The sequence below is a fragment of the Nesoenas mayeri genome, assembly GCF_963082525.1.
Source record: "Nesoenas mayeri genome assembly, chromosome: 1".
In the NCBI taxonomy this organism is placed as follows: domain Eukaryota; kingdom Metazoa; phylum Chordata; class Aves; order Columbiformes; family Columbidae; genus Nesoenas; species Nesoenas mayeri.
Window position 1 is genome coordinate 212,845,847 of NC_137541.1, and position 22,789 is coordinate 212,868,635.

At 50.3% G+C, this 22,789-nt stretch overlaps 1 protein-coding gene across 2 annotated transcripts in view; it reads left to right on the forward strand.

The window, feature by feature from the left end:
* The window catches only part of CLPB (ClpB family mitochondrial disaggregase), an 84,607-nt gene that overhangs the window by 51,626 nt on the left and 10,192 nt on the right, over positions 1 to 22,789 (forward strand). The window contains exons 7-10 of one of the 2 annotated variants that reach the window (XM_080358795.1): positions 3,964 to 4,078; positions 14,428 to 14,505; positions 16,734 to 16,789; positions 19,562 to 19,606. In XM_080358795.1, the coding sequence (XP_080214921.1) occupies positions 3,964 to 4,078; positions 14,428 to 14,505; positions 16,734 to 16,789; positions 19,562 to 19,606 (294 nt within the window). The remainder of the gene's footprint in view (positions 1 to 3,963; positions 4,079 to 14,427; positions 14,506 to 16,733; positions 16,790 to 19,561; positions 19,607 to 22,789) is intronic. The other variant, XM_080358796.1, reaches the window with a different exon arrangement.

The window sequence follows — 22,789 nt, forward strand, 5'->3', positions numbered from 1 at the left end:
AGAATGAATTGGCAGAACTATTACTGGATGGGCACATCCCATAGATTTTATTTACATATCCTTGTGACAGAATAACAAGGAGTTTTCATATGTATTTTTAATTTATTTTGATTTCCTTTATTCTTTTGAAAAAACCCCAGAATTCCGTGTGTGCTTTCCCTGTGTTAAACCGCACTTGCTTGGTGTTTAGGACTTCGGGGCTGGTTCACGTTGCTGAACACTCTGGTGAGATTTAAATAAGCTGCCGTGTATCTAGGGCTGAAAGGAAGGGAGAAACCCTTGAAGCTGGTGTTTTCTGTCTGCCCCAGGACTGAGCTCAGCTCTTCCAGGTCTTTCTTTGCTGTTCACATCCTGTTTCCCCCAGCGTACTGGGCCCAGTTGGATCCATCCCCTGGTCTCTCCTGTCTCCATGAGTGGCTGCTGAAGGATTTTTAAGGAGCGTTTCAGCCAGGGCGAGCACGCGATTGCCCTTTGCCCAGGTTCTCTGGGGAGCAGCGGAGTGAGAACGTCCTGGACCGGAGCTCATGTCCCCATCAACATATTGAATCACCTTTGATGGACCTTCTGAAGAAAACAAACATTCTAGACACAAGGAAGAAATTGTTGCCCTGAGGGTGGTGAGAGCCTGGCCCAGGTTGGCCAGAGAGGTGGTGGATGAACCATCCCTGGAGACATCCCAGGCCAGGCTGGACGGGGTCTGAGCACCCTGAGCTGGTGAAGATGTCCCTGCTCATGGCAGGGGGGAACTGGGGAGCTTGGAAGGTCCTTCAACCCAAACTATTCTGTGATTCTATGATCCAACTGAACATCCTCAGGTTGTTGGATTAAGCATATTTTATGAGAAAAATTCCTGTTTTGGTTGTTCACAAAGCGTCTGTTTGTTAAGTCACGCACAACCCTGTATGTAGAGTTGGGGCAGAGCAGCCTTGCAGTGGAAGCTGATTTCGTGCTTTCTGTAAACCCACAAGAATCACCTTAAGACGGTGTTTGCCCATGGAAGAGCCGCTCACCAGATCACCTGGAGAACAGGAGCTGAGGGGAGACCTTCTGATCTCTGAACTGCCTGAAAGGAGCTTGGAGCCAGGGGGGTCGGGCTCTGCTCCCCAGGAACAAGCGCCAGGAGCAGAGGAAACGGCCTCAAGTTGTGCCAGGGGAGGTTGAGGTTGGATGTGGGAACAATTTCTTCCCCAAAGGGCTGTGGGGCATTGGAACAGGCTGCCCAGGGCAGTGCTGGAGTCACCAGCCCTGGAGGGTTGGACAGACGGACATGAGGTTCTCAGGACATGGGGCAGCGCTGGGGTGGGGGAACAGTTGGACTCGATGATCTTGAGGGGCTTTTCCAACCACAATGATTCTCTAGACCTATGATTCTATAATCACAGACTCATGAAATCATCGAACACCAGGTTGAATGGATCACAAGGATCCTTAGTCCAACGTTTCTTGGCACAAGCCCGGTCTGGATGAGTTGGCCCAGCCCCTTGTCCACCTGAATCTTAAACATCTCCAGTGCTGGAAAACCCACCACTTCCCTGTGGAGATGGTTCCAATGGCTGATTGTTCTCATCAGGAAACCTTTCCCTCTTGTGTTCAATCAGAATCTCCCCAGGAGTAATTGTACCTGTTGCCCCTCAGCTTTTCCATGGGACTCCTTGTACAAAGGGAGTGTCCATATTAGTAGCCTCCCTTGAAATACGTTTTTTTGGAGGTCATATCCCAGACTGACCTAAAACCTGCTTTTCTGGGTGGATTTTCCTCGTTCCGGTGTGTCCTGCTCAGTGTGGGTCGCTCAGGGCCGGTGGCACCGCAGGACATGGCACAAGGGAGGATGGGTCTGTCCAGAACACACCCTGAGCTGAGCGCTCTATAGAGACAGCTTGGAAAAAACACCTTAACTGCTGCAGATTTTCCCCGTGAAAGGGACTTTCTCCTCCACAGGGACATCTTACCATGTTGGTTTTCCAAGGAGGGATGGAGAGGCTCCTCCTGCTCCTCGTGCATGTCCTCTCCATAAACCCACACAAATTTCTCAGTGTCCTGACAGCACCGATCGCTTTCCTTGCACCTTAAGAAAGGCAAAAGATGAGAGGGGAAGAAAAGATTTGCCGAGATATAAAGAAAGATGCAGATCTATGGTGAGAGCAGCGCCTGAGCGTACACGGAGCCTGGGGATGTCACCACAGACATGCCGGTGTCCGCCCTGCGGTGCCGTTTGCAGGTATCCCGGAGGAGGCTATTGCTCCATGTGGGGGCTGACGGCATCTCGCTGTTACACCTGAGACTCACAGCACCAGCCAAAATCGGATTGTTCGCTATGAATATATTGTTTAACTTCTGTCCCAGTCAGTACCAGCCCAGGAAAAACAGCCGACTGGGCTGAGGGTTTATCCAGGATCCTTCTGCAGCTTCTGCAGCTCCTTTCTGGTGTTGTCAGAGGTGTTTTCCCCCTCGGGAAGGTGGATTGAATGATGAGGACCAATTATGGGTGTTAAATTACTCTGCACACCCTGTGGGCTCCTTATGGTCCATCCTTAGCTAAGTCTGGCTTTGTGGGATCCAGAGCGGTGGTTTCACTGGTGAGATGGCCAAACTCTGCTTGAGAGCATAGAATGGTTTGGGGTGAAGGGATGTTCAAAGGTCCACCAGTGCCACCCCTGCCATGAGCAGGGACATCTTCACCAGCTCAGGGTGCTCAGAGCCCCATCCAGCCTGGCCTGGGATGTCTCCAGGGATGGCTCATCCACCACCTGTCTGGCCAACCTGGGCCAGGCTCTCACCACCCTCAGGGCAATGATTTCTTCCTCATGTCCGGCCTGAATCTCCCTCCTTTAGTTTAAAACCATCACTCCTTGTCCTATCCCAACAGGCCCTGCTCAAAAGTCTGTCCCCATCTTTCTCATGGGCCCCTTTTCAGTCCAAAAAGGCCGCACTAAGGTCTCCCTGGAGCTTCTGTTCTCCAGCTGAACACCCCAACTCTCTCAGCCTGTCCCCCAGCAGAGCTGTTCCAGCCTCGCATCATTCCTGTGGCTCCTCTGGCCCCTCTCCAGCAGTTCCATGTGTGTCCTGTGCTGAGCGCTGGGGAAAGGTGCTCAGCAGAATGTTTTTCAGCATCTTCTGAAGATGAGCAGGGGCTGGATTTATCCTCTTTCCCCCAGAAGGTCCCTGCGCTGTGAGACCCGCTCCCACTTTGAGGTTCTGCCTGTATCCCATCCTCGAGCATCTCAGAGATGCGCTCGTGTCGGCTGTCTCTGTGAACCCCTCTCTGCCCTCTCTCAGCCCTCAGCTCCCACAAATCGTAGAATCCCAGAATCATTTTGGTTGGAAAAGACCCTCAAGATCATCAAGTCCAACTGGTAACCCAACCCTGACACTGAATAATCTGAGTGGAAACGGTGCGTCAGTCCCTGGCTCTCAAAGGCCCTGATTCCTTGGGGGCCAGAGCTTGAAAGGAGCAAATGTCCTGAATAAAGTAGATGATCGTAGTGTATCTTTGCGACTAGAAAATCACGGCCCTGTGAGATGGATTTTTGGTAGAGTATTTTAGAAAGAAGTTCTTTCTGTGGTTGGTGCCGTATCAGACATCTTGCCAACATCAGTTTGATGTTTTAAGACCCTTGCAGCTTTTCATTCTAGTGCAATAAAGCTGTTGAAAACCTAAGTAGTTCAGATTCCACCTTCCCCTAAATGCAAAGCACATTTGCAACTAATTCATGCAGACATTCTATATTTACTACGTGCAATGCAATATTTAAAGGAATAAAGAGCTCTTTTCCCAGCACCATCGCACCTGCTGCTGGTTTGTCTGCACAGCGACGGTACTTGACCTCCCCCGTGCTCGTCCATCCCTGCGGCATCTTCTGGAGTCTTTGAGATGTGCAAAGGGTGGGGAGACAAATACAGATCAAATAGGCCAAGCTTTGTTTTTCAAAACCTCTGTTCCCGATGTTTTCTCTCGTCGCACAGTTCCAGGAGGAGCAGCGCAGGAGGGAGGTGGAGGAACGCCGGAGGTTTCCCCTGGAACAACGGCTCAAGGAGCACATCATCGGCCAGGAGAGTGCCATCGCCACAGTGGGAGCAGGTAGGACCCGCTCTGCCCTCCTGTGTCTTCTGCTTCCTTATTACAAACTCATTTGAAGAATATCGCTCAGTAATAATCCACAAGCCGTTTTTGCGCGGCTTTCTGCATGGAAGCCCCTCACACGTGCCAATTTGGGGACCTGTTCTGTATCCCGGAGAGGTGGTAGATGAACCATCCCTGGAGACATCCCAGGCCAGGCTGGACGGGGCTCTGAGCACCCTGAGCTGGTGAAGATGTCCCTGCTCATGGCAGGGGGGGCACTGGGGGAGCTTTAAGGTCCCTTCACCCCAAACTATTCCATTCTTCCATGAATTTGTCCACATTTCCCTTGGATCTCCTGTAAACCTCCAGACTCTGCACTACCCTTTGCCAGGAGCTGCGTAGTTAGTGAAGAAATAGACCCTTTTCTTCATTTCAAATCTACCTCCCCATAGTTCTGCCCGGTCCCCTCTGGTTCTTGTGTCAAACGAAGCGTTTGCTGCTGGGGCAGCTGCAATTTATAGAACCACAGAATCATTTTGGTTGGAAAAGACCCTCAAGATCGAGTCCAACCATTCATCTCCTCAAGAACCCACACTTCCGAGCACCTTGCTTCTGTTATTTTCTCTCTGGAAATCTACCTTATTTATCTGTGGTAAAATTTGATACATTTGGTTATGTCTGCGCATCCATTGCAAAAACTGCAAGTCTAGAGTGTTTTGTTCATTCATATTTCCTTTTGTGGATCTACCGAAACCCCGTCTTCAAACAAGGGTTCTGAGGCCTTTCTTTGGAGGGTGTTTCTTTCCTGCACATCAAATTATAAGTTTTTCACTGCTTAAAAAACCTCAAATTAATTAAATAAGCACAGGGAATAAATGAGGAGCCTGGCCTCTTGTGGCTGGGATGGAACCGTACAACGAGGAACCGCACAGCGAGGTTTGAGTGGGTTTGTCAGCCTGCAGGATGCACTCGGGAGGAGAAGAACAGATCAGCTTTTAGGCACATGGAGCCCAAACAGCAACCGCACATTTCAGATGGGCATGGACAGTTGCTGCGAGCGTAACTTCGTTATGTTCATCAATTAGGCACTTTGAATCCGAAGGGTGTTGGGCATCTGTGGAGTAGAGGGGGATGATTTCTGCCTGGAAATGCTATTATCTCACGCTGAAAACCTATTTTTGTTGCTTATACTACCCCGATTCTGGCAGCTTTGTAAAGCCTGAGCCTGGGGGTCAGGCTGGTCCTACCCAAAGCCCGGCTCAGCTCCCCCATATCCCGACCACCCCGTCCCTCCTAAGGAGCAATATCTGCGTTTCGCTGATCTGGGTGAAGATGCTTGGGCTGGATGAGCCTTGTAGGTCCCTCCAACCCAAACCATTCTGTGATTTGTGCCTCACCAGAGGCACCGGCCAAGCTCCATCCTCGCTCGTGATGGAGCACACGGCCCCTACCGACGCATCCGCAGGGAGACAAAAAGAAACGAGGGGTCCCGGTGGGTTGTGCGAGGTGGTTCAGTTGGTGCCACGAGCTCGGGGCAGCCTCGCAAATCTCAGGAGCGGTTTATTTCACACGGGGTGCTAAACATCTGTAAGGAAATCAAGGCTCCGGCAAGCTGGGCTGGGTTGGATTTGTCCATCCAAAGCTTGAAAGCCGCTGGATCATTGAATTGTCAAATCATTTGGGTTGGAAAAGTCTGTCCAGCCCTCCAGGGCTGGTGACTCCAGCACTGCCCTGGGCAGCCTGTTCCAATGCCCCACAGCCCTTTGGGGAAGAAATTGTTCCTAAATCCAACCTCAACCTCCCCTGGCGCAACTTGAGGCCGTTTCCTCTCATCCTGTCCCGTTAATAACTCCTCGAACCACCCCTGCATCCCAGTTTAGTGCCTGAAAATGGGACGGGGCGGTAAGAGCAAACCGAGGCAAAACGGCGAGCGACGCGCCGTCATAAATACAAAACCCATCATGGTTTAGTTAACAAAGACGAGTCATGTGCAATGTGGAAGCTCCAGCTCCCCCCAACCCTGCAAACACACCAGCCCCTCTGTGTTTGTTGAGCGGCTGTGCCTGGGGGCAGCCGGCCCCGCTAATTGGGAAGCTGTGATTAATGGGCAGTGCCTGTTCCTGACACAGGTGGTGGTTCTGCACATTAAAGTCGCTGCCTTTATGGAGGTTTCTCTTATTGAATTAGAGGGAATGCGCTTGATACCCCCGCAGCCTCAGGATATCAGACCAAAAGGTAGCGGGAGCGTCTCCGTCCCCTCCTCCCCCTCTTCCCTCTGCCCTGTTTTTGTTATTTTCTTTCAGGAAGGGTGAATTTAGAGACATGACTTTTATTTCTTCTTCTCTCAAGCGCTTCCTCTCTGGTTTTGTTATTTACTTGATTCCCGGCTGGTTTTGCAGCTACTTTGTGGACTCCACGTGCCTCCTGTTTGGCGCTTTGCTGGCCGGGAGCCTCGCCGCACACCACGTCTCCAGCTTCACCCGGCTTAGCCGCTATGTTTAATTTATAACTGCCGCCTTAATTGAATAATCTGATTTAATCCGTCACTCGGTGCATGATCCAAACACTCTCCAGAGGGGCTTGAGCCCAGAATACAAAGGGAACGTGCTCTCGGGGATTTGCCGCGCAGGTCCGGGGTGGTGGGGACGTTTGCAGGGGACTGGCTGGTGTCACAGCACCAACACCGTGACATCTCTACCGCAGAGGGACAAAACCTCCCCGGCTGGATATCTGCGAGCCCTGCTGCTCAATTTGCTGCTACACGGACGCTGTGGGACGGCGATGAATCGATTGTAACAGGGCACGGGATTCCTCCCAGCGGGAGAGCCGGACGACGCTCTCCCTCCATAGACGTTTATTTTATTATAACAAAATCCACATTAAATACTCCGGCTCGTAACACATCAGAAAGACACAGACGGGTCATTCCTGCCATGCCAGGAGCTAACGGCAGCTGGGACGCCGCAACCGGTTCATGCAAATGAACGACTCGAAGGCTCGATTGCGTTTCTAGTGCACTCTCAGAAATTAGTGCGCTCAGAATCTCGTTAGGTCTCATTTACCGTTTTGCTCGGAGGTGCAGAGGCGCAGGGCGAAGCAGCAGGATTGACAGAAAGGTTGAAGTTATAAACCAAAGGAAGGCGTTTTTCCAAATGATATATTTTTGGTTTGTGACCTCATATCCTAAATATTAGGCCAGAGAAGTAATATCTCTTGTATATAGAGACATAGCATTCACCATTGTGGTCACTTAAGAGGTGAAGGGTTCAAAACTCATCACCTTCCAATGCTGATTTTCTAAACCCTTTTTGGGTTGAAGTAATTTGTTCCAACTCTTCCTGAAGCTGAATAAGGAGGGAGGAAGGGAAAGTTTTGTTTATTGCTAGTGCAGAGATTTTGGGTAAAGGTAGCGCAGAAAATCTACTTTGTAATTAGAAAGTGACCGATTTCCAACACGCTGAGCGGTTACGATGTTGAAATCAGTTGGCTGAAGGAAAATGGGTGAGCAGGAACATCATCGTACCCTGTTCTGCAGGAAACTGGGTTTATTTTGGGCAAGATCGGATCCTTTACAAGTTCTGTATTTCAGTGCGTGTCGCACTTGTTTTCTACGAGTCAAGTCAGGCTTTGCAAGGGAAGAGTTTGGGTCTAGTTGGACGTTCATCTTCTTCCCCATCCCAGAATGATCCTGAGCCCGCTGGCACCTTCCTGGAGGACACGGCAGAGCGGCGATGGACGAGAACGATCCCACGGCGTGTCCGGACCTGGAGACATCACCCCGCGGTACCCCGAGCCCGGGCGGTCTGAGAAGCGCCGCTCGAATGAATTGATTTGATAAATGGACATTTATTACGCTCACAAATTGGCTGAAACCAATTTCGGTCACATCAACCCCTGATAACTGCTGGAGTATTGATTTGTGTAAAGTAATACAGTGAATTTATCAGTTCAATAGCGAGCTGAAGGGCCTCTTGGAGACACCGCGCTACCCGTACGCCGTTACAGATGTACAAAATAAAGTGAGAGCGCTGCGGCGACGCTGGAAATGGCTCCGAAGAAGAAGGCCCAGGTGTCATCATCAGCCTCTTGGCTTGGACATTGGGTCTGAACGTCTTAATGAAATTTCAGTGAAGCGGCGCGACCCACCTCTTCTTTTTTATCTCTTTGTGCCATTCCAGGAGGACGGGGACAGCTTTCCAAGGGGCACAGCGCGGATTCCTTGCTTGGCCATCAAGGAAGAGCGGTCATAGACTCATAGAATGGTTTGGGTTGGAAGGAACCTTAAAGATCATCCAGTTCCAACCTCCCCACCGCTGTATCTGCATATAAATGTTTTAATACATGTACATACACAACAGAAACTCAGTGATTTATCTTTGGCCCCTGAAAACTTGCGCTTTGCTGAGATTTAGCCCAAGAAAACGATCCCTAGCTTTAAGGTTTGAGTCATGGGCTGTGAAGGGGCTGCCAGAGGACGGGATAGGCTACAAAATCAAATCATCCCATGATAAATGTATCAGCGGGGATAGGACTGAGACTGTATTTTTCATTTTCAGCCCATATAAAGATGTAAGTTAGGATTAGGCTTACAACAGGAGTACAGAATAAGAGTTAAAGCCAAGCTTACTATTTGGAGTAGAGTCAAAATAAGTCTGCCAAAAGAGGGTATAGGTTGCACAAAATATTGTCGCTGATAACTGTTTAATCTGGGCCAGGACTAGGGCTGCTGGGCTGAGATTCAGAATATGTCTAGGGTTAGGCTTAGCTTTAGGGTTAGTGTTAGGACCCCAAGCTTCAATATGAATTTGTGATAGAAATCTGTCTTTGAACAAATTAACCTCACCTTTGGAGTCAGTCTTTGTTTCTATTGCCCTGAATAACGGATAGTATGGATTATTAATAATAATTTATTGTGCGGAAAAGAAGAACAGAGTTTATCAAGAGATGCTGGACCAGATGATCCTTGAGGTCCCTTCCAACCAGGGATTCCGTGATTCTATGATTAGGGTGAGCACAGGGAAGCCGACGTGGCCGGCAGCTGCTTTGTGGGTGCAAACCAAAGGAGAGGAGCGTTCCTGCGTGTTTTCCTACCTGAGCTTTCCACCCTTAAACCAGAGCTGATGTCCCGCTGTGTCCTAGGACGGCATCGTTGAGGTTGAGGTTGGATGTGGGGAACAATTTCTTCCCCAAAGGGCTGTGGGGCATTGAACAGGCTGCCCAGGGCAGTGCTGGAGTCACCAGCCCTGGAGGGCTGGACAGATGGACATGAGGTTCTCAGGACATGGGGCAGGGACAGGGGTGGGTTATGGTTGGACTCCATCGTCTGGAAGGCCTTCTCCAACCAAAATGATTCTGTGATTCCAATATCTCATCATTTTAAGGCTGCAGGTTGATCTAACCAACCCACTAATGATGGTTGTAGAATCATTATAGAACCACAGAATGTCCTGAGCTGGAAGAACCCACAGATCATGGAGTCCAACTGCTGTCCCTGCAATGACAACCCCACAGGTCACCCCGTGTGTCTGAGGACGGTGTCCAGTCTCTTGTTGAACACTGTCAGGTTGGGGCCGTGACACCTCCCTGGGAGCCTGTTCAGTGTCCAGCACCTCTGGGGAAGAACCTTTTCCTCATGTCCCACTGACCCTCCCTGGCATCACCTTCCAGCCGGGATCTCGCTCGGAATCACAAGCACTAACTCGATGGTGTTTTTTTATGGAGTGGTTGATATCCTTGGGGTTACTATAGGTGAGACAAGCATTTCCCCATAAAATCTGGTATCCTGCTGCGGAGGAGGGTGAAAAAAGACCGTGCTTGACCTCACAGGCTTCAGACACTGAGCGTGCTGACCCCTGCCAGTGGTCACTCCGTGCCCTGGAGCTGAAGTTTATTACCTTTATTATCTTAGCCAAGAGAGCTGCAGATATTGTCAGCGGTCACGTTATTCCCCATAAATTATATATATATATATGTATCTAAATATATATCCATCCTGGGTATTTGACCTCCTATCTTCTGTGATAAAGGGCAGGGAAGGAGCACGTGCAGCCCCGGGAAGGACACGCGGTGGGATGTGGATCTGCTGGGGGACAGGCTGAGAGAGTTGGGGTATTCAGCTGGAGAACAGAAGCTCCAGGGAGACCTTAGAGCGGCCTTTACAGACTGAAAAGAGGCCCGTAAGAAAGATGGGGACAGATTTTGAGCAGGGCCTGTTGTGTCAGGACAAGGGGTGATGGTTTTAAACTAAAGGAGGGAGATTCAGGCTGGACATGAGGAAGAAATTGTTGCCCTGAGGGTGGTGAGAGCCTGGCCCAGGTTGGCCAGAGAGGTGGTGGATGAACCATCCCTGGAGACATCCCAGGCCAGGCTGGACGGGGCTCTGAGCACCCTGAGCTGGTGAAGATGTCCCTGTCATGGCAGGGGGGGCACTGGGGGAGCTGGGAAGGTCCTTCAACCCTGTGATTCTATGGTCCTCTTGACACCCACCCTGAGATATTGATCATTGATCACATCCCTCTCAGCTTCTCTTCTCCAGCTCAGCAGCCCCAGCTCTCTCAGTGTCTTCTCATCACAAAGATGCTCCAGACCCCTCAGCATCTTTGTGTCCCTCCCTGGACTCTCTCCAGCAATTCCTTGTCCTTCCTAAACTGGGGAGCCCAGAACTGGACCCAGTCCTGCAGCCTGGCTCTAAGCCTGAGCTTATTAAGCCTTGAGAGGAGTCAGGACTTACCAGCATGGCCAATGCACTGACTGACGCATCTTAATTGTGTCCAGACACAAACCAGCATCTCTCACAGTGCTGGGGCTGCAGTTCCCATTAATTCCCCAATCCCTCACTGGGTAGATGCGCCCTGGACATTAAGTTTAAATTGGGCTCTTTTGGCTGTTTGCGCTGAGCCCCGTGTAGCACAGTGATGAAACCTTCCCAGAAAGGGCTGTGGGGCATTGGAACAGGCTGCCCAGGGCAGTGCTGGAGTCACCAGCCCTGGAGGGCTGGACAGACGGACATGAGGTTCTCAGGACACGGGGCAGGGACAGGGGTGGGGAATGGTTGAATTTAATGACCTTGAGGTTCTTTTCCAACCAAAACAATTCCATGATTGTACCCTCAGCCGGAGCTCCCACCCCTTTTCCAGGGGGTCAGTCCCGCTCCTCTTTGCAACTCACACCGATAGTTAATCACCCTCACAATTAAAAACCATTCTGCCTTATTTCCAGTCTGGATTCATCCACCCGCAGCCCCTGCAGTGTGTTAATTTTCTCTGCTAGACAAGCAAGCCTCGTGCGTTTAGAAACCAAGTCGATCCTCAAACCTCTCGGCGTTAAGCTCAGCACATTGATTTCTTTTCCGTGCAGTTTTCAGGCTCGCTCCAGGCTTTACGCTCCTTTTCCTAACCCTGAGCACATCTCTCGCCTTCCACCTCACCCCAAATCCAGACGTGGGCTTGGAGGTGCTCAGCGTGTCCCGGTCTGCCTGGAAACAGCAGCAGCTCCAAAAGCATCATGGCAAATCCACGTGAGATTCCTCGGGAATATTGCGCTTGAGCTGCTGCTGTTTGACATCTTCCCACCATGTCTTCACCATATATCTGTGGCCAACGACATTCAGCTTCTTCCTACCTGCAAAATGGAAATATTTGCTGAATATTTCCCGTATTTTACTCTCCGTGTTCCTGCAGGAAGAGCTCTCCATGTGCCACACATGTCCAGGATGCCTTTCTTAGGCGCCTTTGAATGTCCCATGCCCCATCAAGCAAAGGGTTTTGAGGACTGACCTTCTTTTTGAGATCGACTTCATAATCCCCCAATTTTCAAGGAAAACCCAAACCTGCCGCTTCCCCCGGTGCCACTTCTGGGGACACACGGGCAGCGATGACCCCGGGGCTGGGGACAAGGACAGCGATTCAGTCCCAGGCCGCATTTTGAGAACGACAATCACAAAGAGAAGTGTGATTTTATTCCTGGTTTTACTCCGAGCTTTGCCGTGCAGTGGCGTTTCAAGACCTTTATTTTACGGCACGGTCGAGCTGCAGATCTGAGTGATGCTCAGATCTCCAATGCCGCCCTTTTCCTCTGCTACCTGAAAAATAACACAGATTATAACTCTTGGGCGCCTTGCCCCTTTCATGTCCTGCTTTTATCAAACAGAACGTGTCGCATCCTCGGTCTGGCTGACATCTGGCAGCTGCCGTGCGCTGATGGAAAAGCTCCTCGTTCCTCGGAGCCTCCCCCTCATTTATAACGCCGCGCAGTTCGCGTTTATGTCGCTTCTTATAAAATATCACAAAACCGCTTTACAACGCGCACCGATCCGTACGGCAAGAATAACTCTTTTTAAGAGCTGTAATAGAGGCCGTGGTTAAATAATGCAGATAAATCAGGGAGACGGAGCAGGGAGTGTGTCCCTCTCCCAGTGAAGCGGGAGCTGGAAATTCAGCGTATTGCAGATCTCTGAGCAACCTGAGCTGGTGAAGATGTCCCTGCTCATGGCAGGAGTGGCACTGGGGAGCTGGGATGGTCCTTCAACCCAAACCATCCTCTGATTCTCTGATCCTTTTGACACCCCCCCTGAGGTATTGATCCACTGATCACATCCCTCTCAGCTTCTCTTCTCCAGCTCAGCAGCCCCAGCTCTCTCAGTGTCTCCTCATCACAAAGATGCTCCAGACCCCTCAGCATCTTTGTGTCCCTCCCTGGACTCTCTCCAGTGATTCCTTGTGCTTAAACTGGCCCCAGTTCTGCAGATGTGGCCTCACCAGGTCAGCAGAGGGGGAGGAACAACCTCTCTGACCTGCTGCCCACACTCTTCCTCACACACCCCAGGTACCATTGGCCACAGGGCACATTGGTGGCTCATGGTCACCCTGTTGTCACCACAACTCCCAGGTCCTTCTCCAAAAGCTGCTTCCCAGCAGCTCAACCCCAACCTGTGCTGGTGCGGGGGGTCGTTCCTCCCCAGGGACAGGACCCTGCACTCGCCTCGGCTGAATTTCGTAGAATCACAGAATCATTTTGGTTGGAAAAGCCCCTCAAGCTCGTTGAGTCCAACCATAACCCACCCCTGTCCCTGCCCCATGTCCTGAGAACCTCATGTCCGTCTGTCCAGCCCTCCAGGGCTGGTGACTCCAGCACTGCCCTGGGCAGCCTGTTCCAATGCCCCACAGCCCTTTGGGGAAGAAATTGTTCCCCACATCCAACCTCAACCTCCCCTGGGCAACTTGAGGCCGTTTCCTCTGCTCCTGGCGCTTGTTCCTGGGGAGCAGAGGCCATTTCATTACGTTCTTCAATAAAGAATGTCCCCGTGTCCCATTGACACACATCCTTATAAACATCCTGAAATAAGAGGCTGGTTCCTCCCTTAGAAGATCCGCGTGAGATCTGAAGCCCGTGCAGATTTGGGAAGAATGAGCTCGATGAGCTTGATGGGCTTTTCCAACCAAAATGATTCTGTGATTCTATGAATTATTTCTCTAACCAAAAGGAGCAGCTACAAACCCTTATGCTGAACCACCGCCGCCACTTTTGTGCTCTGCATCCCCGATCCACCCTGTCGCTCGCTACATTTGCTCCTCTTGTCCTCCAAAGCCATTTATCTCCCAGCTAAGCCCAGTGCAGCAACATTACTGGTTTGGAGGCTCTTTAGATGGGCTTGAATCTCACCTGGGGTGGCTGTGGATGCCTGGGGGGGTCAAGGGCATCCCCAGCTCTGTCCTGGGAAAAGACTGTGCTGGTAAGACTAGGAATTTAGGGGGTAATCAGGTATTTCTGTTTCCAAACCGTCTTTATATTTTGCAGAATTTTCCATTGGCATCTAACCAGGATGCCCTTGGATCCAGAAAGGCGCGGAGATACCAGCTCTCCTTTCCCAGCCCTTCTTGCCTTGTGCCAATTCCAACCTTCAACCACCTCCCTCATCCCCGGGAAATAACGCAAGAAACCCCTTTAAACCTGCTCTTTATTTGCAGAAAAGTTGCATTTGCGAGCTGGCGACACGACGCTCTTCATCCTCCCCTCGCCAGCCCCATCCTTGCTCCATCCGTCCGTCCCTCCGTCCGTCCGTCCGTCCCCCCCTCCCCACCGTCTCCCTGGCAACGCCGAGTGCACATCCTGGAAAAAAACTTTATCCGAAATCTGCTCTGGGCAGCTTTCCAAATCCATGCTAACCTGATTAGGTGTCTCTGGGGCCTTGACTGCCTAATCGAATTAGAGAGCACTAATGGCAGCGAGGACTTGGAGTGGGCAGAGAGCAGTAAAACAGAGTGTGTACTTAGTGATAATTACACTTGCTTTGCTGGCATTGATTTATACGCCTTTTTTTTCTTCTTCTTTCCCCCCCTCTGCTTTGTTTTCCTCGTCTGGAAACGCAGCGATTCGGAGGAAGGAAAATGGCTGGTACGACGAGGAGCACCCGCTGGTTTTTCTCTTCTTAGGATCATCCGGAATAGGTAACGTGAGAGGGACCCAGAGCCCCGAGGGGGCTGCGACGGCTTCACCACGTGGCTTTTCCACATAAATACCAGTTAAAAACGCCGTTATCCCTCCAACTGGTCACCCAGTTCATCATCCCGCGGGGCAGCCACCACCAGACCCCATTTGCACGCAAACGCTGAATTACCCCAGGGGACCCTCTAAGGCTCAAGAAAGGGCAATTTTCACAAGGGAAAAGTGATTTTTCACAGCTTTCCAGTGGGAATGCCTCTTTCTTGGGTGGGGAAATACTCAAATTTGCTGCTTGCAAACCAAATTTCTGCTCGTCTCGCTCCTCTGCATTGCTTTGTAACAACGGGGTTTTATTGATGGCGATATTTGTCCTCGAGCGCAATAAAACGCAACGCAACAGCTGATGGGTTCGTGGGACGGACAAATGACTTTTACCCAGGGAAATTAAAAACAAAACACACACAAAACCCATATTTAAAGTAACCAAACAGTGACATTTGCAACAACCCGGATGCTTGTGGCCAGGAAGCCAATGGTACCTGGGGTGGGTTAGAAGGGGGTGGTCAGTAGGTCAGAGAGGTTCTCCTGCCCCTCTGCTCTGCCCTGGGGAGACCACACCTGGAATCTTGTGTCCAGCTGTGGCCCCTCAGTTCCAGCAGGACAGGGAACTGCTGGAGAGAGTCCAGCGCAGCCACCAAGATGCTGCAGGGAGTGGAGCATCTCCCGTGTGAGGAAAGGCTGAGGGAGCTGGGGCTCTGGAGCTGGACAAGAGGACACTGAGGGGGGACTCATTGCTGGGGATCAATATGGAAAGGGGCAGTGTCAGGAGGATGGAGCCAGGCTCTTCTGGTGACAACCAGTGATAGGACAAGGGGCAATGGGTGCAAACTGGAACACAAAAGGTTCCACTTAAATTTGAGGAGAAACTTGTTCCTGATGAGGGTGTCAGAGCCTGGCCCAGGCTGCCCAGGGGGGTTGTGGAGTCTCCTTCTCTGCAGACATTCCAACCCGCCTGGACACCTTCCTGTGTAACCTCATCTGGGTGTTCCTGCTCCATGGGGGGATTGCACTGGATGAGCTTTCCAGGTCCCTTCAACCCCTCACATTCTGTGATTCTGTGCTTCTCCTGCATCCGCTGCCTCCCGGGGCAGGAGGGATTAACACCACGGGACACGCGGTGATTTCTGCCTGAGCAGATCCAGGTGTTAACTCAAAATGAGTCACTATAAAACTGTGTAAAAACAATCAGAAATGTTTTTGAGACCTCATCGCGCTGCTTAGAGCAGGTTGGAAGGCTCAGGAATGCCAATCTTCACGTCTCCAATTCCCATCTATTTCCCTGGGTTGTTTATTATTATTATTATTATTATTATTATTATTATTATTATTATTATTATTATTATTATTTTACAGTGGTAAAAATTAATATTGAAAAAAAAAGAAAAGAAGAAAACAAAGCATCGGAGAATTTTATATTATCAAATGAATGTTTTATACAGGTCTTGATATCACAGCAATCCGAAAGCTCGAATACGTGCGAATAAAATATCTGATGTGCCTTCACATTTCAGCGGATTCTCACCGCAGTGAAGCATTTAAAGATCCATTCGCAGAGATATACGCACACAATATGTAAATACACATATATAAATATACACCTACATGGTAGGACCTACAATACAGCAACGGCCAAAGTCGACAAAGCTGGAGCTGCACTGAAATGCTGCATTTTGGCAGAGATTTCAGCTGCCGGAGCAGGCGAATTCCCATTTTCCAGCCCTTTCTGTGATGATCAAATTAACCGATCCTGCGGATGCGAGCGATCCATCGTCAGCAAAATACAGCTGTGGCGGGGGGGCTGCGCCAGATGTGTATTTGTGTTAGCTAGTTTGGGTTAGCTGATGTGGGTGCTCATCCCTATCCATGTGCATTTTCACCTTTACTTTTTGTTCCTAACCCTACAATTTTATGCCAATCACCTTATATAAGTCAAAGAAAGAAAGATTATCCCATTTCCGTGACGTTCTTTATCAAGAGACTAAAAGACATCGCACGCAACGCTGAGAATATTGATGGTAAACGTGGCAAAAATCTGCCCTAACCACACCTTATTGCGGAAAAAAGATAAAGATCTGCCCATCGTGTAAGAATCAACTATTAAAAATGAAACAGCTGACGGACAGACGGACGGGGGATAAACCTGGTTTAACATGTCTCTTCTTATTTGGCGCAGGTAAAACGGAGCTGGCCAAGCAGACAGCCAAGTACATCCACAAGGATGTCAAGAAGGTAACGCCGCGTCCCTTCGCTTCTCGCCGTCCGGGTGGGTTTTAGTAAGGGGGCGGGTTTAGTTGCTTGGTGAGGTTTGTTGTCTGGCTTTGCTAGGCTGGGAGTCCAGCTTAGCGGTCAGCCCGGCTACTCAGCAGCGCCGTGGAAGAGAAACAGGAGGTAAAATGAAGCCATACATTACCCCTATATTTAAATTGTAAAAATCTAAGTGTGTTTGACTACCTCCTATGTCCCCAATTTGAGTTTGCTGCCATTTTGACATCCTGTGTTGTGAACATATATTTTTTGCCTCTGTTGCTAATAACACTATAAATTATTAGAAGGATCAAATACTGCAAATCCCCTTTAGGTGTCCCTGGCTGCACCACTTGTCGCATTGTACTGGTGCAGACGATGGAGCATTGATTTTGTCCTCCAGCTCTTAGCGCTGAAATATTTGGCATCCAAACAGCAGCAGCTTTTTGTGCCGTTGAAGTTTGTTTTCCACTTCACAATTTGTAGCGGTGCTGGGTTGGACTTATTTCCGTGCCCTGGTGGCTTAGTAGGGGGATAGTTCAGTCTGAGGTTTTAAACCAGCGAACATTTAAAGCCGGGCTCACCGGTTCACACAAGACTAGAGCTGGGGAATAGGAGGAAACGCAAGATTAATTCCTCTCCCCAACATCCTCCAGCAGAGAACGGCCATGAGGTAAAATGACACATTTAGGAAGAAGATCAAAAGCGAACGACACTAGAAAAACGGCTCTTCTGGTTTCTTTTCCTTGTCCTTCGATAATTGCCTTCCCCAAGCAATAAATCTCAGCTCCCCATCCAAGCACCTTCATCCCCGACTCCCGCAGCTGGAACTGCTCAACGCCCGGCCAAGCATCAAACGGAAATAACACTTAAACACCGAATGTTGCATTAATTCGGTAGCGAGCACAAATCGGAGTTTTATTGGTAATGAATCGCTCAGCCGGCGGTGCCGTAACGAGCAGCATGACGGAGTCACCAACCAGCCGGTGGTTGTGGGGCTGCAGAAGTTTATAGGAACTAATGCATTGAGAACGGAGAACCCCCTGTATTCTCATTTTTGTGCTGCTAGAGAGGTTGGAAGGTGCTGATGTCCTTACCCAGCCCGGGGTGTGGACAGAGCAGGGAGGTTGGGAGCAGGATTGGACCGAAGCTGAGCAGGTCCTGCAGATGGCATTCCTTGGTGTGCACCTCACCAGGATTGGGCCGCGCTTTTGTAGAGCTTGCTCTGCTTTGGGCAGTTTGTTCGTATTTTAATATTTTGCGAGATAATATCACAAAATCATAGAAACATTTTGGTTGGAAAAGCCCCTCAAGATCATCAGGTCCAACCGTTCCCCAGTCCTGTCCCTGTCCCATGTCCTGAGAACCTCCTGTCCGTCTGTCCAACCCTCCAGGGCTGGTGACTCCAGCACTGCCCTGGGCAGCCTGTTCCAATGCCCCACAGCCCTTTGGGGAAGAAATTGTTCCCACATCCAACCTCACCCTCCCCTGGCGCAACTTGAGGCCGTTTCCTCTGCTCCTGGCGCTTGTTCCTGGGGAGCAGAGCCCGACCCCCCTGGCTCCAAGCTCCTTTCAGGCAGTTCAGAGATCAGAAGGTCTCCCCTCAGCTCCTGTTCTCCAGCTGAACCCCCCAGGTCCCTCATGTTTCCTCAATGTATCTGTTTTGAATCAAAATCTGGCCTGAGCTCTTACCACCACCCTCAAATACCAGCATTTCAGGGGAGAGCGGCAAACCCAGCAGATCCTCCTGCTTTCCTCCGTCCCTTGGGTGTTCGTGGCAACACCATCTGGGTTTGGTGCCGCGAGGAATCACCTGTGACCTGGACAGCTCCAAGCTCCACGTGTGCTGCCAAACGTCCCATCCATTAGCTCTGAAGCTGAATATTACAGGTCAGGCTGGATGGAGCTCTGAGCAACCTGATCTGGGTGAAGGAGATTGTGGCATGGAGGGTGCTGATCTCTGCTCCCCAGGAACAAGCGCCAGGAGCAGAGGAAACGGCCTCAAGTTGCCCAGGGGAGGTTGAGGTTGGATGTGGGAACAATTTCTTCCCCAAAGGGCTGTGGGGCATTGGAACAGGCTGCCCAGGGCAGTGCTGGAGTCACCAGCCCTGGAGGGTTGGACAGACGGACATGAGGTTCTCAGGACATGGGGCAGGGACAGGGCTGGGTTACGGTTGGACTTGATGATCTTGAGGGGCTTTTCCAACCAAAATGATCCCTCTCCTCTTCCTCTTCCTCTCTCTTTCTCCTCTCCTCAAACCTCTAGGAACTGAACTAGAGCTGCAAGCCCAGGAATTTCATTGTCTACAGTGATTCATCAGCTTTTCAAATTCAAATCAGGGAGCTCGGGCAGTAACTGTAAATTCTCCGACAATATTATCTATTTAAGTTGATCGCCCATTAACCCATTTACTTCAGCTTTATAATTTTGATTTTATTTTTACAGAGAGGCATTGTGTTCTTCCTGTGATTTATTTCTGAAAAGCTGAGCCACAATAATATCCATTTTATTTAGCAAACAGCGAGCTGCTGTTTCAGTCCCACCTGTGTCGCTCCGGCTCTAGCGACGAGCAGAACATCTGGAGCAAATCTCAGCCGTGGGCTCTGAGCCGGCAGCGGGAAATGGTCCCGTCCCCCTTTGAGAAACCACCATCGTCTTCCTCAGAATAACCCTCGGCATTTTGTGCTGGATCTTCTAAATGTGCTGAATCTTGGAGCACATTCATCAAAATAACATGTTTTGTCTTTCTCTTGCAGGGCTTCATCAGACTGGACATGTCGGAGTTCCAGGAGAGGCACGAGGTTGGTAAATGGGCCGTCTCTGCTTCCAGTGGGTGTAGAGTCAAGTTTAATTGTTAATTTAAACAAATCCTGTCAATGCCCTCATTCCCCTGTGTTTGGTCCCTGTCCTGGTGGTGCTGAGCATCTCCTCACTGCCACCAAATGTGACAAACTTCGGTCTCGCCCTGGCAGGAGCATCCAGGACCTTCCCAAATTCCTTCCACATCCTCCAGAAACGGTTTGGAAAGTCGAAGGGGATGCACGGCAGAGCAGGAGCAGTTGCTGTGGGTTGGACATTGAATTGCAGTGTGGGAAATAAGAGCCAAAAAGCAACTTTAACTCAGGGAAATCAGGAGCAGAGACCAAGGAGCAAGAAAATGTTTAATGATTTGTGTCCGATGCCGTAGCTTCTGTACGTGGTGTCAACCCTTGGGGGAAGAGCAGCCGAGAAGAGATTATATTGTCCATGAAATCTGCAGCCTGGGCAGAGCCGCGTGCTCTAGATCACCGACCGGTGCTGGGGCTGTCTCTAGACCCAGGCCTAAGCAGGCTGAGCTCAGCCCAAAGCCCCATTCCCCTCCTTACCCTTACAAATTGCCGACTCCAATGTGGGACACCGTCCCCACGTGTCTCCCATGGGGAAAAAAGGGGAGAATCCAGCCGAAAACGGGACTGTGGTGCAGAGTCCACCCCTCCCATCACACCTCCTGCCTAATTCTGGTGGGACACGTCACCCCCAGAGCTGGGGGGGCCCTAAATCCCTTTGAAGATCCTTTTTCTCCCCAAAAAGCAACAAGATCCTGGCTGAGACAGGAGAAATCTGTTCATAACATTTTTCTTTTGACGGCTGCATAGAGACCTTGTGTTTTTTGTTGATATTGTTGGTGAGGTGCACCCAAGTCCCGAAAACACGGGGTGAGGAGCATCTCATGAGGAATCTGAGGATCATCCCCATAAACATCAGAGCTGCTGCGTTGTGTTATGGAGACAGGAGGAAGACTCGGGACCGGGACCGTCGTGCTCGTTGTGCTGGGCTGTGACAAGGGCTGATCTGAGTTTCAACCTGGGACCCTCAGCACCATCATCAGGAACCACAGGACCCTCAAACGGCCAGAAAATGTCCAGAAAATGTGTTATTTTATCCAAAGAAGTGAAGGGATGTGGGAAGAGAAAATAAAGGCGCGCTCACAGCTGGCCTGATAAATGGGTTACAATGGGGTCCTATACTGTAGAACCGAAAAACAGACGAAAATAAAGCCGTATTGATGATTCAGTACAAAGGGAGAGGAGTCAGGAGTAGCAGTGTGAGATATAAAATAGCAGTAGCGCTGAGATAGAAAATACTGCGCCCTGACGAAGACAAGAGGCAGAGCAACGGGAAGGAATAAAGCAGAGAATTGCGGCCAGAGCGATATACATTTTTCAAGCAAACGAGGATCGGGTCAGCCCAGGAGACAGCGGCCTTGGAAGGAGCCTCACGTAGCCCTGGGCACTGCGAAACAAATGTAAGGAATTAGCTAATTAGCTGCTGTTGGCTAATTGAAGCAGCGGGACGCCCCTCGCCATGGGAGCTGGAGATGAGGGGATCACAGCTCTACCTGGGCAAACGCCTCGTATTGCTCAGCAAAAAGGAGCCACGTGAGTGGGACAATCACAGAACATCAAACACCAGGTTGAAGGGACCACAAGGATCCTTAGTCCAACGTTTCTTGGCACAAGCCCGGTCTGGATGAGTTGGCCCAGCCCCTTGTCCACCTGAATCTTAAACATCTCCAGTGTTGAGGAACCCACCACTTCCCTGTGGAGATGGTTCCAATGGCTGATTGTTCTCATTGGGAAACGTTTCCCTCTTGTGTCAAATCAGAATCTCCCCAGGAGTAACTTGTACACATTGCCCGTTGTCTTTTCCATGGGACTCCTTGTACAAAGGGAGTGTCCATCGTCTTTGTAGCCACCCTTGAAATACTGATCATGGTGATGAGGTCTCCCCTGAGCCTTCTCTTCTAAGGCTGAACAAGCCCAGTTCTCTCAGCCTTTCCTCAAATGGATCATAGAATATGATCCTGGTATGAATCACAGAATGGTTTGTGTTGAATGGACCTTCCCAGCGCTCCCAGTGCCCCCCCTGCCATGAGCAGGGACATCTGCACCAGCTCAGGTTGCTCAGAGCCCCGTCCAGCCTGGCCTGGGATGTCTCCAGGGATGGTTCATCCACCACCTCTCTGGCCAACCTGGGCCAGGCTCTCACCACCCTCAGGGCAAAAATTCCTTCCTCATTTCCAGCCTGAATCTCCCTCCTTTAGTTTCAAACCATCACCCCTTGTCCTGTCACAACAGGCCCTGCTCAAAAGTCCATCCCCATTGTTCTTGTTGGTCCCTTTTCAGTCTGTAAAGGCCGCACTAAGGTCTCCCCGGAGCTTCTGTTCTCCAGCTGAACACCCCAGCTCTCTCAGCCTGTCCCCAGCAGAGCTGTTCCAGCCTCGCATCATTGCTGTGGCTCCTCTGGCCCCTCTCCAGCAGCTCCATGTGTGACCTGTACCAGTTTGGTACTGGGTGGCACTGGCCGTGGAGAAGCTCCTGTGGCTCCTATGCCCACAGAACCAGGCTCACCAAAACTGCCTCACCGGCACAGACGTGCCACAGCACACGTGGCTTTTGCCATTCAGCAGCACCGAGACCACACCAGGCTCACCCCTCAGCTGTGCTGCCTCCTCCTCTGGGATTTAGGAGAGGAAATGTCTTTGTTTTCTGAGGATTTGGGATTTTGCTCCACAAACTCCTTCTGCTTCCCATACAAGCTCTGCATGTCCAGCATCCTGGAGAACCACGCGGGATTAACAACCTTTTATCCTTTTCAACTTTCCACACCTAAAGACACACCCACAGACCCCAATTGCTTGAGGAGATGCGGAGATGAGATTCTTAGGGACATAGTTTAGTGGCAGCGTTGGGTTAGAGGTTGAACTCGATGATCTTGAGGGTCTTTTCCAACCAAATTGATCCTCTATTCTATGAAAATGCTCCGAGCTGTGCGTCAAAAACTATTTGTCGTTTTTACCAAAATATTTCAGTTGTCAAAAATACTATTCTAAATAACTTAAAAATTTCTAAACCTCATTTAAAAAAATCTTGATGTCAAGTAGTGAAGCTGGTGATTGACACAGGAAGAGTATTTCCCTTGTGGCCTCTTTGATTTGCCACCAG